The sequence below is a fragment of the Passer domesticus genome, chromosome 29 (assembly GCF_036417665.1).
Source record: "Passer domesticus isolate bPasDom1 chromosome 29, bPasDom1.hap1, whole genome shotgun sequence".
NCBI classification, from domain to species: Eukaryota; Metazoa; Chordata; class Aves; order Passeriformes; family Passeridae; genus Passer; species Passer domesticus.
This window is the reverse complement of record NC_087502.1, coordinates 875,306-889,890: the sequence shown is the minus strand read 5'-3', so window position 1 is coordinate 889,890 and position 14,585 is coordinate 875,306. Positions and strand designations below refer to the sequence as shown.

The 14,585-nt window shown below is 48.7% G+C and overlaps 2 protein-coding genes across 2 annotated transcripts; one reads left to right on the top strand and one right to left on the bottom strand.

Annotated features, from left to right (window-relative positions):
• Positions 1–296: 296 nt before the first annotated feature.
• Positions 297–3,025, top strand: LOC135287246 (leukotriene-B4 omega-hydroxylase 3-like). Its single transcript, XM_064400604.1, is given in 7 exon segments — positions 297–482; positions 1,505–1,571; positions 1,646–1,791; positions 2,251–2,373; positions 2,450–2,509; positions 2,594–2,676; positions 2,776–3,025. Coding segments are annotated over 7 exon segments (915 nt in total).
• Positions 3,026–3,324: 299 nt separating this feature from the next.
• On the bottom strand, positions 3,325–13,151 carry LOC135287400 (zinc finger protein 239-like). Its single transcript, XM_064400753.1, has 4 exons — positions 13,043–13,151; positions 12,407–12,478; positions 5,307–5,385; positions 3,325–5,121 (listed from the first exon to the last, which is right to left on the bottom strand). The coding sequence occupies exons 3-4, from the start codon at positions 5,326–5,328 to the stop codon at positions 4,112–4,114; spliced, it is 1,032 nt and encodes a 343-aa protein (XP_064256823.1). The 5' UTR covers positions 5,329–5,385; positions 12,407–12,478; positions 13,043–13,151; the 3' UTR covers positions 3,325–4,111.
• Positions 13,152–14,585: the final 1,434 nt, after the last annotated feature.

Sequence of the window (14,585 nt, the reverse complement as noted above, 5' to 3'; positions counted from 1 at the left end):
GTGATTCACTGAGGGGGATGTGGAAGGGAGAACAAGGACATATAGAGGGGACAGGGACACACACAGGGAGACAGGGACACACGAAGGGGGGAACACGATGCCACCAGGATACACATGTGGGGACGCTGGACCAGGACATGTCAGCACAAGAAGCCATCAGAACGTGTCAGAGGACGCTGCCACCAGAGCGCGCGTTAGGACAAAAGGCGGATCTGGTGACACGCAGCACGGTGCCACGTGACCCCGCGGTGACACCGCCCATGCCCGCCCCTTGCCCTGTCCCCAGGAGCGGTTCCATGGCGGTGGCCACGGCACTAGGTTCCCTGGGCGTGGTGGCCCTGGGCACCTTTGTGGTGGCCCTGCTGCTGCAGTGGCTCTGGGATGTGCTGGTGGCTGTCACCCGATTCCGGGCCACTTGTCACCAGCTGAACAAGTTCCCTATCCCGTCCTGGCACAATTGGTTGCTGGGACACACCAGCATGGTGAGGGGACAGTGGGTGGCACCTGCGGGGACAGGGGTGGAGGCACCTGCAAAGGAACAATTGGGTGGTGGCACCTGTGAGCGGACTGAAGGAATGGGGTGGTGGCACTTGGGGGGATGGTGAGGATGCGGTGGTGGCACCAGCAAGGGGACCATGGGGACAGACACACATGTCCCCAAGGCTGGCAGTATCCTGAGGATACACGTCCCCAAGCCTATCTGTGTCCCCAGTGACACACGTGTCCTGTTGTCCCCAGGGCCAGAGCACGGAGGAAGCCCTACAGCAGGTGGACACCTTGGTGGCCCAGTATCATCATGGCTGCCTCTGGGGGGCACTTCCCTGGTTGCCTGTCCTGCGCCTCTTCCACCCCAGCACCCTCCGGCCATTCCTCAGTGCCTCAGGTAGGACATGGGACATCAGACGGGTTCCCAGGGCCACCCATGGGTGTCACTGCACCTGGCACAGAGACCTGGCAGTGCCCAGGCAGTGGCCACCAACCCAAGCCCAGAGGTCCCCAGAGGTGTCACCATGGCCAGGCCAAATGCCACCCCACAGTGGCCACCAACCTGTTCTTGAGGTTCCCCAAGGCCACCCAACAGTGTCACCATGTCCAGCCTCTGGTTGTCCCCCAACCCTCGTCCTTTGGTGGCCATGAGGGGATGGGGGATGGTGGTGGCCATGGAGACATGGAAGTGCACAAGAGGGTGGCTGTGGCCATGGGGAGATGATGGTGACCATAGGGGGTGGCCATGGTGGGATGGTGGTCTAGGGGATGGTGGTGGCCATGGAAGGGTTGGCCATAGAGGCCAAGAGGATGCTGGTGGCCATGGGGAGCTGGGACATAGACTGGTGGCCACAGGGGAACAGTGGTGGCCATGGGCAGCATTGACCATAGAGCTGATGGCCAGTGGGATGGTGGTGCCTGTAGGGTGGTGGCCGCTAGGGAAGAGTGGTGGCCATGGATGGGATTTGGCCATAGACCGGTGGCCCCAGGTGGCCCCTGGCTCATCTCACCCCCGCAGGACGAGAACGGCCACACCCTGTCGGACGAGGACATCGTGGCTGAGGCTGACACCTTCATGTTCGAGGGTGAGCACGAGCTCCCAGGCGCCACTGGGGAGGAGCCACTCCAGTGTCCCCTCACTCACCCAATGTCCCCACAGGTCATGACACCACAGCCAGTGGCCTGGCATGGCTCTTCTACAACCTGACCGCCCACCCTGAGCACCAGGAACGATGCCACCAGGAGGTCCAGGAGCTCCTGGCTGGCCAGGACACTGCAGACATTGAATGGTGAGATGTCCCCAGGGTCAGCCCTGGTCACGTGGCTTGGGGACATGGTAGTGTAGCTATGATATTTTATTTTGCTAGGATTATTCCCTCCTGGGAAGCTGAGGAGCCTCAGGAGAGAAATGTAAACAATGACTATCTGCTGCTGTGGAATGCAACAGGTGCATCTTCTATTGGTCCATGTGGATTGTTTTCACTTGACGACCAATCACAGCCACCTGTGTCGAGGCTGTGAGCAGTCACAAGATTGTGTTATGCATTCTATTCTTGTTCTTTCTAGCTTTCTGATGAATTTTTTCTCTCTATTCTTTTAGTATAGTTTTTAATATTATATTTCAATATAATTTAATATTGTATTTCAATATAATATGTATCATAATATAATAAACCAGCCTTCTGAGAACATGGAGTCCAGACTCAATGTCTCCACACATGGGGCACCAGACACATGATACTATCCCCAATTGTCCCCAGGGAGTTGCCCTTCACCACCATGTGCATCAAGGAGAGCCTGCGGCTACACCCTCCTGTCACTGCTGTGTCCCGAGGCTGCACTGAGGACATTCCCCTGCATGATGGCCGTGTCATCGCCAAGGGTATGGCATGGCCAGGGTGTCCACAGTGTCACCAGCCACCCTCATCTGCTGTCCTTAAAGTGGCCATTCCCATCTCACCAGGAATGCCCGATGAGCATCTACGGGACCCACCACAACCCAGACCTCTGGCCTGAGCCTGAGGTATGGCTGCCCTGTCAGGTGTCCCTGTCACCATGATGGTGACAACTGTGTCCCCTCGGTGTGACTGTGCCGGTGTCACCCCAGGTGTTCAGCCCTCTGAGGTTCAGCCCTGAGAACAGCAAGGGACGGTCCCCGTTGTCCTTCATCCCCTTCTCTGCTGGCCCCAGGTATGTGGTGGAGTGGGGACAGGAGTGTCCCCAAGTGCCACCCCCATCCCTGGCTGGGTTCACAGTGGGGTGACACTGACAGTGGGGATGTGGTGGCAGGAACTGCATCGGGCAGAGCTTTGCCATGGCTGAGATGAAGGTGGCAGTGGCACTGACACTGTCCCGGTTTGTGCTGTGGAGGGACACGGCGAGGCCACCCCCACGCCGCAAGCCCGAGCTGATCCTGCGTGCTGAGGACGGGCTCTGGCTGCTGCTGGAGCCACTGGGAGTGGCTGAGGGACACGGGTCACCTGGACATGGGGACATCCTGCAATGGAGGTGTCACAGCCAGGGGAAGAGCAGGGAATAAACGGGAGCATGAAGGGGACAGTATCGTGGTGGTGGTGGGAATGCGCCGTCCTTGGTCATGGGACACCTCATGGCATGGACATGTCAACCCATGGACTTGTCCCCTAAGCCACTTGTCACCACCCATGGCCACGTCCCCCATGTCCTCATCCATGGCCATATAGCCCCATGTCCCCATATATATCTGTGACACCCCCTCCATGCCCAATATTGCCATCCACAGCCATGTCCACACCCACGTCCTTGTCCATGTCCCCATCCCCATCCCCACCCATGTCCCCCAATGTCACCATCCATATCTTAGTTAAATGTCTTTATTTTTACCCCAATGTTTGAGTGAAGGGATGAAGAAAAATGAAGGAAAATGAAAGCCAAAATAAAAGAATTTACGTGTCCATGCTGGCTGAGTATCCATGTGCCTGGGTGGGTAGAACCTTTTCTAGAGGAATTTCCACTCCACAGTCTCCAAAATCTTGTTTTTGCTCCAGTCCATCACCATTTGGCTGTGAAAAATGCCTATGGGCCAGAGAGAATTAGAATCATGGAATGATTTTGATTGGAAAAGACCTCAACACCATCCAGTATTCCTTGATGCCATCTGAAGAAATTATTGGATGCAAAAGGTGAGATATTTTTGGGGTTGAAAGTAAAAAACTGTGCTGTCCCCTATGAAATTCTGAATTCGGTTTGCATCCCAATGGATTTTTCTCTGGCTGTATCCCAAGTGCCCAAGGGGAGCCAGGAAGATGTGGAGATCACCAGCCAGGTTTCTTCCCAACATGGATCACCAGGACTATGGATCACCAAGTCTCTGCCCAACGAGGGTCATCGTGGACCATCCAATGGGGGTCCTCCAGTGGGGGATGGAGTTGGAGCAGCGCTCAAAGCTCTTCCCGCACACGGGGCACTTGTTGGGCTTCCCTTACTGCTGCCTCCCTTAGTGCTGGGTCATAGTAGAGTTCTGGGAGAAGCTCTTCCCACACTTGGGACTCTGTTAGGGCCTCTCCCCAGCGTGGATCTGCTGGTGGGTGATGAGGGTGGAGTTTTTCTTAAAGCCCCTCCCGCACTCGGGGCAGCGGAAGGGCCTCTATTCTGTGTGAATCTGCTGATGCTTGAGGAGACGGTATCTGCTCTGAAACCTCTCCCCACACTCAGGACACTCATAGTGCTTCTCCCCAGTGTGGATCCTCTGGTGGGCATTTAGGGCGGAGCTCTGCCTGAAGCTTTTCCCACATTCCCCGCACTTGTAGGGCTTCTCCCCAGTGTGGATCCTCTGGTGCATGATCAGGCTGGCGTTCCCCATGTAGCTCTTCCCACATTCAGAGCACATGTAGGGGCATTCCCCAGTGTGCATTGTCTGGTGGATGATCAGGCGAGAGCTGTCACGGAAGCCCTTCCCACACTCCCCACACACACAGGGGCGTATCCCAGTGTGGGTCATCTGGTGGAGTTTCAGGCTGGAGCTCCTCCTGAAGCCTTTCCCACATTCTCCACATTTATAGGGCCGTTCCCCACTGTGGGTCCTCTGGTGGATGATCAGGTGGGAGCTGATCCTGAAGCTCTGTCCACATTCCCCACACTCATAGGGGCGTTCCCCAGTGTGGATCCTCTGGTGGACAATCAGGTGGGAGCTGGTCCGGAACCTCTGTCCACATTCCCCACACTCATAGGGGCGTTCTCCAGTGTGGGTCCTCTGGTGGATGATCAGGTGAGTGCTGATCCTGAAGCTCTTCCCACATTCCCCACACTCATAGGGCCATTCCCCAGTGTGCACCACCTCGTGGCGGACCAGGAGGGAGCTCGTGAGAAAACTCTTCCCACACTCCAAGCACTGGTGGGGCTTCTTGCCATCATCAAGCTGCTCATGGACCAGCACCTCAGAGCTCTGGCCAGATCTCTGGCTGCCTTCCTGCCACAGGCTTGGTCTTTCCCCCTTGGAGCATCCTGGGCTGGGTTTGGAGCCCCTCCTCCTGCGGGATCTCCGGGGCTTTTCCTCCCAATTGGATTCCTGTGCCATGGAGCTGCTCAAAACGGCCTCTTCAACGAGGTTCTGCCACAGGGATTTGCCCTCCCTGGTCTTCATCCTCAGCTCATTATCTGTGGGAGAATGACAAGGAGAGGATGGGATTTGCCTCCGTGCCAGAGGGAAGGAGAAGGAGATCCCCCCAGTCCATCCCCAGCAGGACAGGGTTGGCAGCAGGGTTGTCCTGCAGCTGGGGGCTGGGCTGGGCTGGGAGATGGAGCAGGAGAGAGGGGGAAAGGGGCAGTGATTTCTTCCTCACCTGCCTCAGTGTCCCGGGGCATCTTTTGCTTCCTGGCAGCCTTCTCCTCTATCCAGATTACGTTGGGGAATGGGAAATCCTGATTTGGGGAAAAACAAGATGTGAGTGCATTGGCTTTGAAGGTCCACTGGGCAAGTCCATCTCTAGAAGTCACCGGGTGTCTGGTGGCCAGAGAAACCTCCAAAATTCATTAAGTCCAAAAACTCTCCTAGGAGTTCCCTGTTTCCAGGGTCCTTTGGGGTTATGGGGGTCCCTCTTCTCAGAGCTGCTGGGGCCCCGTGGGTCCTGGGCATCCCCAGCTCCCGGGTCCTGCTCAGGCATGCTGAGGAGTTTTTGGGGGTCCCAGGGCTCATCCTCCCCTGATTCTGTGACAAATGTTTTTGTGATTCGTGTCAATTGGCAATGGAAACAGCAAATGTTTCTATCTGCTGAGTCGAAAATAGATGCTAAGAAAGGTTTTGGAACTTTTTGACCAAATAGCCAAATAAAGCACTGAAATAAAAGAAGTATAGTAGAGTAAAAGAAATGAGGTACCAAGACGACTGATGCTTGGAATAGAATATAGGTAGTTGTTGTAAAGCTAAGAGATACTGCAACAAAGCAACTAAATGCTTATGTATAAAAAAAGCTTGATGCACTTGACAAAATCATGTAGCAGACACCAGTGTAAGGCCTCCCTCCAGATGACCACAAGAAGGATAGGAAGCCAACGACCACCTGAAAAGATTATGAAACTGCGGATCCCAGCTTACTGATATTTGCTGATTTGGACTGAGCTCATTGGAAAATGCTTTGTAGGCTTAAAAACAGTATATATACTGTACTGAACTTGTAAGTGGTGTGTGCCTTGAGTACATCAGTGACTCCCCGACCACCCAGTGCTGCTGGCTTGCTTGCTTTAAAACAAAAGATATAGAAATAAAATTCAGATTGACTATTAAGATTTTATATCAATTTGGTGATGCCGACCTGATGCCCTGGGATCTCTCGGACTGAGGCTACTGCAGGGGGCACCCCACTTTTGTGGCCCCTAGAAGCCAATAGCCCTGAAGCTAACGGAACCACAAACCTGGTAAAGAAAGCAAGCAAGGAACTGAGCTCCCTGAGAACTGCAGTTTAAATCACCTGCAATTCCAGTGCACAAAGATCCAGACAAGAGCAGCGGGCTGTGAGTATCGTTCGGCTGGGTGGACACGACAGTGTCTGAGTGAAAGTGAGTGAGGTAGATGCAATATTATCGCGGAGCCATCGAGGAGTCCTTCTGTCTGTGCTTCCATCACCCCACGAGGGGCTCGGCCAGTGAAGGGACAAAGCGAGTGCTGTGAGACACTGCTCACGATGGCTCAGGGGAACAGTAAGACCTCTGGCTCAAGGAGCCCCCAGGGAGGTTCAACGAGCCCCCAGAGAGGCTCAAAGGGTCCCAAGAGAGGCTCAAGGTTATGGGGCCCCCAGAGAGGCTCTAAAAACGAGAAAGGGAGTGAATAACCAGAGATACCCCTGGACAGTCCCCTGGGGTTAACAACTGCACATTGGGATGCAATGCCCTCTAGGAAGGGAAAAAGTAAAGAAGAGATGGTCCATTATTGTATGGTAGAGTGGACTAAGGAAGAAATTAGGCCTGGTCATTAATATTGGGCAGTGCTTGGGTCCTTTCATGATTGGATGTGTCAAGCTTTAAATCTTTATGTAAATAGTAAGGAACCCTTTGATCAGGAGGAAAGTGATTATGTGGCACTTTGGAGGGGGGTCTCTGTAGTGATAACATTATACCCCCTAAAAACTAAAAAAAGGAGAAAGGCAAAGGAAAAAGAAAAACCTTGGGAACCATTAGACAATTTGCCCCCTCCCTATCAAGGGCAGGAAACTCTCTCCTCCCCTGAGAGGCCCCGGAGCTCAACAACTCCACCACTATCATCACAATCTAGTAGGACTCGGAGCAAGAGGAGAGAACAACGCCAGGAAAATAATTCTAGTGGGGAGGAGAAAGATCAAAAGAAAAGACTATTCCCTTTGAGAGAAGTACTTATGGGAAGAAATGATAGGGGAATAGTGTCTCTAGCAGTCCCACTTAACACTGGGAATGTAAGAGAATTTAAAAAGGAAATGGGGCGGCTGCTTCAAAAACCTTTAGGGGTTTCCGAGAGGTTAGACCAATTTTTAGGGCCAAATACCTACACCTGGGATGAGCTTCAAGCTATAGTAGGAATACTATTTACTACTGTAAGGAAAGAGAAATGATTAGGCAAGCAGGAATGAGAGAATGGGAAAGGAGACACCAGCAGGGTCCACGTGGGGATCAAAAATGGCCTAATCAGAACGAGCAGGACAGACAAAATGTGAGGGACCTTAGAGATATCATTATACAAGGGATACAGAATGCCGTACCTAGAGGGCAAAATATTAGCAAGGCCTTCAGCGTGCACTAAGAAAAAGATGAAACACCTAGAGATTGGCTTGAGAGGCTCAGAAAGAGCCTGCAAATGTATTCAGGAGTGGACCCAGATTCACCAGTAGGAACAGCATTGCTTCAAACTCCGTTTGTGGCAAAATTATGGGGAGACATATGAAAAAAAAAAAAAAAGGCTGGAGAAATGAGAGGATTGGCAGGACTGGGGTCTCCAAGAGCTACTGTGGGAAGACCAAAAGGTGTACGTGAGGAGAGGTGAAGAAACACAAAAGGCAAAAGCCAAGATTTTTTTTTGTAGCAGCTGTGAGGGAAACTCAGAAGGGGGAAAAGAAAGCGTTTAGAACAGAAGGACAAAGACCTAGGGGAGATTATAAGAAACTTCCCCAAATGAGAAACCCCAGAGATGGTCCTGCAGATTATCATTGCTATTAGTGAGGAAGGAGAAGACAAAGCAAAGCTGTAGGCAACAACAAAAAGATGGGGAAAAAAAAAAGTCTGAAGAGGACAAATAGGGGTGTCAGGGGCTGTACATCTTGAGGACCAGATCATCAAAAGAGCCCTTGATAGAATTAAAAATAGGTCCCCAAGGGGAAGAAGTTTACTTTTTAGTGGACACTGGAGCAGAAAGATCAACTATACAGCACCGCCTCAACGGGGGTAAAATTACTTAAGAAATTGCTCTAGTTGTGGCAGCAAAAGGGGAACCATTTAAAGTACCCATACTTGAAAATGTTGAAATTGAATCAGAAAATAAGATTTGTTTGAATCATTTGTTATTGGTACCAGAAGCAGATAATAATTTGCTAGGAAGAAATTTAATTATAGCTTTAGGAATAAATTTAGAAGTGAAACAAGGAGAACTACAGGTACAGTTTTATACCTTAATGTCAAAAGATGAAGACAAAATTAATCCAAAAATGTGGCACCATAAAGGGGAGATAGGAAAGCTGAAGACTGGACCCATAAGGATAGAAATAAGTAATCCCGTTGTTCCCATAAGAGTATCAGAAGCTTTGAGGGGTCCATCAGTGATAGCTGCTGTCCATGTAAGAGGACATCAGAGGGGAACGGATTATGGGACTCATGGCAATAATTTGGCTGATGCAGAAGCACAAAGGGCAGCAGTATGCTTACCTGTGTTTTTAAATAATTGGAATAAAAGTGAGGATGATACAAAGTATCAAAAATGCTATCTCTCAAAGGAAATACAAGAGATGCAGAAACTAGGGGCTAAGCCAGAAGGGCACAAGTGGCTTTTACCAGAGAGTAGAGAAATGCTATCTAAAAGTAATGTTAAAAGAATAATTCCCAAGTTACATTCATGAACTCATTGGGGAACATGAGCACTAAGTGACCACTTTTTAAAGTTTTTTGGGTGTATAAGAATATTTGATATAGCAAAACAGAAGACACAAGGATGCATTATTTGCCAGAAAATTAACAAGAAGACATCTAGACAGACCTCACAGGGAGAGAGAAAAACTGCCTATAGGCCTTTTGAAAAGATACAAGTGGATTTTACCAAACTACTGAGAGTGGGAAGATACAAGTATTTGTTAGTAATAATAAACCAATTAACTCATTGGGTAGAGACCTACCCTGTGGCACAAACAACAGCACATTTTGTTACAAAAATTATTTTAGAAGAAATAATTCCACGATTTGGGATGATTAGAGTGAGTGATTTGGATCAGGGTTCCCACTTTACCTCAAAAGTGTTAAAAGTAATGAAAGCTCTAGGGATCTCTTGGGAATATTATACCCCTTGGCACCCTCAGAGTTTGGGGAGAGTCGAAAGAATGAACCAGACCCTAAAGCATCAGCCAGCAAAACTAATGACTGAAACAAAACTATCTTGCATTAAGTGCTTACCATTGGCGTTGTTAAATATTTGAACAATGCCAAACTCAGAGCATGGGATCTCCCCATGCAGGATGTTATATGGGATGCCATATTCTCAAGAGATGCCAGGAGATAAAATAACCTGCATTGAAAAGGACCGTAATTGCTATCCCTTTGTAAGCACTGAATGCAACTATTGGAAGGAGAGGTGGTGTTATCATTGTCACAGGGGTAATCCTCCAAGTGGGTTGTGTCCAGAGTGTAAACACATTGAACAGATTTTAACTGAATAGATTTTTTATAAAAGAGACTAGAGGAAGGAACATTAAAACTAGATTCTTATGAGTGGTGGATGTTGTGGAAATACGGATTGAGAGGGGGACTATCAAGTGAGGCAAACATTAAAAAGATTGAGCGTTGCAAACGTAATCGAGTCCCTTGCGGATCCGAGACAGCCAAAGCAAAGAACTGGGAAGTATTTAAGAAACGGCACAGAATGCAAGAAAGCTCACACGGAACCCCTGAAGTATATCCTTTGTACAGAGAAGATGGTACCCCTCACTGCTGGGAGCACCCCGGGAGGCCAAGGAGGAAGAGGGACAATAAAACTGTGGGGCCTTATGGTACTGTTGAGTCTTCCAGGGAATAGGAAACCGATCCCTGCTTGAAGTGCTACCAAAATGTAAAGTGTGGCTGGACCATGGCCCGAGCACACACTCATATTAATGCAGGATGTTATGGGCCAGGACAACCTGAAACCTGTACAACAGGAGAGAAGAGTTACTGGGTAGCAACAGATTCAGGAATGGGAGGATGGGCACCTGGAAACTATCAATTTTGTCACCAGGGAAACCATTCTTCTCTTTTCCCAAAGGAGGAACGTGGGGATACTCAAATAAAGGGGGAATACAAGATAAATTCAAGGCAAAGTTAATGAAAGACATCACAAAGTGTTTAGGGGAAATTCAAACCCAAGAAGAACAAGAGCAGGAAGTGACCTGTATAAAATATTAAGAAAATACTCAGTGATTGGCACCTCCCCATGTTAGGGAAATAATTTGTTCATTGATCTGATGCAAAAAGTAGTTAAGGAACTAAATGTGACTAAATGCTGGGTTGGTGGGGATCCCAAATGACCGAGCAATGGCCGTGGAGGGGAGAAGGGGTTGGACCTGATCAGTTGATATTATGGAATACGACACAAAGATTTAATGAAATTCAACCTCGGGGGTAAATATTGACTCATGAAGCAGTAGGCCAAATTTGTATTTCTAGGAAAGGAAACAATTGTACTACATATGTAGGACATACCCCCTGCAAGTTGATATATACCACCAACTCCACTTTTACAACCTGGTGGCCAAAACCACCAACAAGTTATTGCTCCATCAATTGTACCAATGGAACTGTTTGCTGGAAAAGTGTAACACAGGCTAATCCTTTAGAGGAGGTAAAAGATCTTAAGGGATATTGGGAAAATCTGGGCAGAAGGCTGAAAATTGAAAAGTTTCAAATGGATTACTTTGGATATGTGGTAAAAGGGCATATGATGAATTATCAAAGAGACAGAGAGGTACCTGTACAATTGCAATTATACAACCTGCATTCTTTTTGCTACCAAAGAGCAAAGGTGAATATTTGGGACGATCTCTTTAGGAAACTCTGCGCAGAAGAAAACAAACTGAAATAGGAGGAAAACAGACCTGGAAAAATGAAGAATGGACTTCCCAATGGATCACAGATTACTGTGATCCTGCCTCCTGGGCTCAGGACACCAGCTGGGGTTATAGAACCCCTATTTATATGCTTAACCAAATTATTAGACTACAGGCCAGTGTAGAAATTACTTTTAATCAAACATCAGAGGCATTGAAGCTTGTAGCTAGACAACTAAGCCATACCAGAGCAGCAGTATATCAGAATAGGCTAGCCCCAGATTATTTATGAGCTGAAGAAGGGGGCTTTGTGAAAAATTTAGTATATCTGAGTGCTATTTAGAGATTGATGATAATGGAGAAGCTATTACAAATCTGGCAGACAAAATTAAACAAGTTGCACATGTTCCAGTGCAAAAATGGAATTCCATATTAACTGAAAATTGGAGGAATCATTTGTTTGAAGGAGCCTGGTGGAAAAAGTTGGGGTTCATGTTGCTTTCTTCTGCATTAGGCCGATTGTTTATACCATGTATGATTTCATGCTTTATTAGTCTAATGCATTCAGTGATGCAGGGAATGCAGGTTTCAGCAATGCTCATAAACCCTAAAATCACAACCACAGGAGAAAAAACTCACTCCCTTATGATAGTCAAGGCCAAAGCAGAACCAAAAAACACCGCAACCCAAAAAGTATCAGCTCAATTTGATGCAAAGACGTGAATCAATAACATAAAGGGGAGGGATTATGAAAAATGCTTTTGTGATTCCTGTCAATCGGCAATGGAATCAGCAAATGCTTCTATCTGCTGTGTCCAAAATAGACACAAGGAAAGGTTCTGAAACTTTCTGACCCAATAACCAAATAAAGCATCAAAATCAATGAAGTATAGAAGAGTAAAAGAGATGAGGTAGCAAGACGACTGATGCTTAGAATAAAACAGAGGATGTTGTGGTAAAGCTAACAAAGCAACTAAATGCTTAGGTATAATAAAAAGCTTGATGCACTTGACAAAATCATGTAGCAGACACCAGTGTAAAGCCTCCCTCCAGATGACCACAAGAAGGACAGGAAGCCAAGGACCACCTGGAAAGATTATGAAATTGCTGCTCCCAGCTTATTGATATTTGCTGATTTGGACTAACCAAACATTGGAAAATGCTTTGTAGGCTTAAAAACAGTATATATACTTTACCGAACTTGTAAGTGGTGTGTGCTGTGAGTGGAGTGGTGACTTCCCGACCACCCAGCGCTGCTTGCTTGCTTGCTTTAAAATAAAAGACATAAAAAATAAAAGTCGGTTTGACTATTGAAATGTTATATCAATTCGAGCGTGGCTCCCAGGTGTCCCAGGGTCCCCTTCTCCAGCATCCCCCACCCCAGGCACTCAGCGCTTCCCCCGCTCCCCGACAATACTTTCAGCCTCGGGGCCCGGGCCCCACTCATCTCCCGGCTCCACCGCCCCTCCAGCCTGCCGGAGCTCCCCCAGCTCTGCTATCGCCCCTCTCCCCACGCCGGGGCTCCCGCCTTTCATCCCCGCCTCTCCCGGGGATCCCCAAACCCGTGGCCCGCCCGCCGCCACCGGCCGAGCGCCACGTGGGCCCCGCAAAATCCCCCCGGGCCATTCACGGCTCAGCTCTGCACTCCGGCCACATCCAAAAACGTTCCCTCGTCATAGGAAGAAAAAATACCGCTCCCAGCAAAACCGAAATATATTTGGGACGCGACTCCGGATTCCGCGAGACCCAAACCCCTCCAACCTCCCTCCTTTCACCCCCAAAAATCCCTCCCGGAGCTGCCGCGATTGGCACACAGGGCAATGCGATGCTACCGGGGCCAGCCGAGCTGTGGGCTCAGCGGGCTCGCCATGGAGCCCCGCAATGCTCCTGCCACTGCTGCTCCTCCTCGGGCCGCTCCTCTTCGTGCTCCTCGCCTTCCTGCTCCTCCCCTTCCCCTCTCCCTGCCCTTCCTCCCGCTCCTCCTCCGCTCCCGCCCCGGACCCGCCTTCCGCACCCGCTCTGCCCCACGGCCACAGCAGCACCGGCTCGTGGACAAGTTTTGAGACACCTCCCTGGGGAGGAATCCTTCCTCTTCAAACAGGAGCATCAGGACTGGTTCAGACAGAGAGTTCTCATATTCTGGCCTTAGCCTGTGACTTATAGGAAGAAAAAGAATTACAACTTCTATCAGAGGCATATCGTATACCCTGTCTGATTCATCCCAATACCAGACGTGCTAGCTGAGTTATATGTAAATGTTTAAATTGTGAAAAAATTCGTATTGTAGTTCAAAAAAACGGACTCTCATTGCATGAAATGTCAAGCACCAAATCTACCCCCTATCCAAATAGAACTCAAAACAACTGAAATAATAACTTTGCTTTGTAGATGGGAATTATTAGTGCCTGTTGAATGGGAGATACCTGAGGAATGGTGGGAAACAGTTAAGGAATGTCAAAAATTATTTGCCTGGAAATCAGTAAAAAGGAAGTGACAAGGGAAAAAGAGGGCAAGACTGGGTTGGCCGCTGTACTTGCCTCCGAGAAGATCAAATACATCTGCAATGGCTTGCTGCTGGTTTTCAGCTTCCTTTTTCTGCCTCTGTCGAGGTCAAAAATGAAGGCACTTGAGAGGATAGTTCACGTTCAGACTCAGGTGTTTATGATTTCCTATCAATGTGACAGCCTCACAGCCGTGAGTTCTGCAGACTTTCATTAGCAAGGCACAAAATGGCTCGCTATCTCTTGTTACAAGGTCTTTTAAGGCTAAACTATCCAATTAAGAAATGACGCCTAAATTATTTTCCCTTTTAACCCAATAACTAATCCCTCAAAGCCCACAGGGTGGACTTTTCTGTCTAATTACAAAAGACCACCCAAACACATGGAGAAGAAGGAAGAAGAAGGTAAAGAAGAACAACCTGTGTCCGCCCTAAAACCTCCATCTTGCTTCATATTTATTATGATATTCTAAAACCCAAACTCTACATTTTCCACCCTGTGATATTATACACCTCTAACCAGTTACACACCCATGACCCCAGTGCTATCAATCAATTTTGGAAGCCTGTTCCACGGCCTCAGGTCAAATGCAGTGCTCTCCAGGGTGTCAGAGTCTGTCTGTACAGAAAATCTAAAATTCTCAGCATCCAGGGTTCCAACAGGCTGCAACCCCATGGGCATGGGAGGTGGGGGTATAAGCCATACCAGACCTCTGTTATTCCTTTTTCTGTCCCTCATCTTTTGTCTTTTCCCTTTTGGGATAATGGCAAGATTGTATCACAAATGCTACTGAAAGCATTACATAGAAAGAAACCAAAGTTCCTCTTTTATTGCACACCCCCATGTCAACAGGCACTGTTATAACCCATCCAAA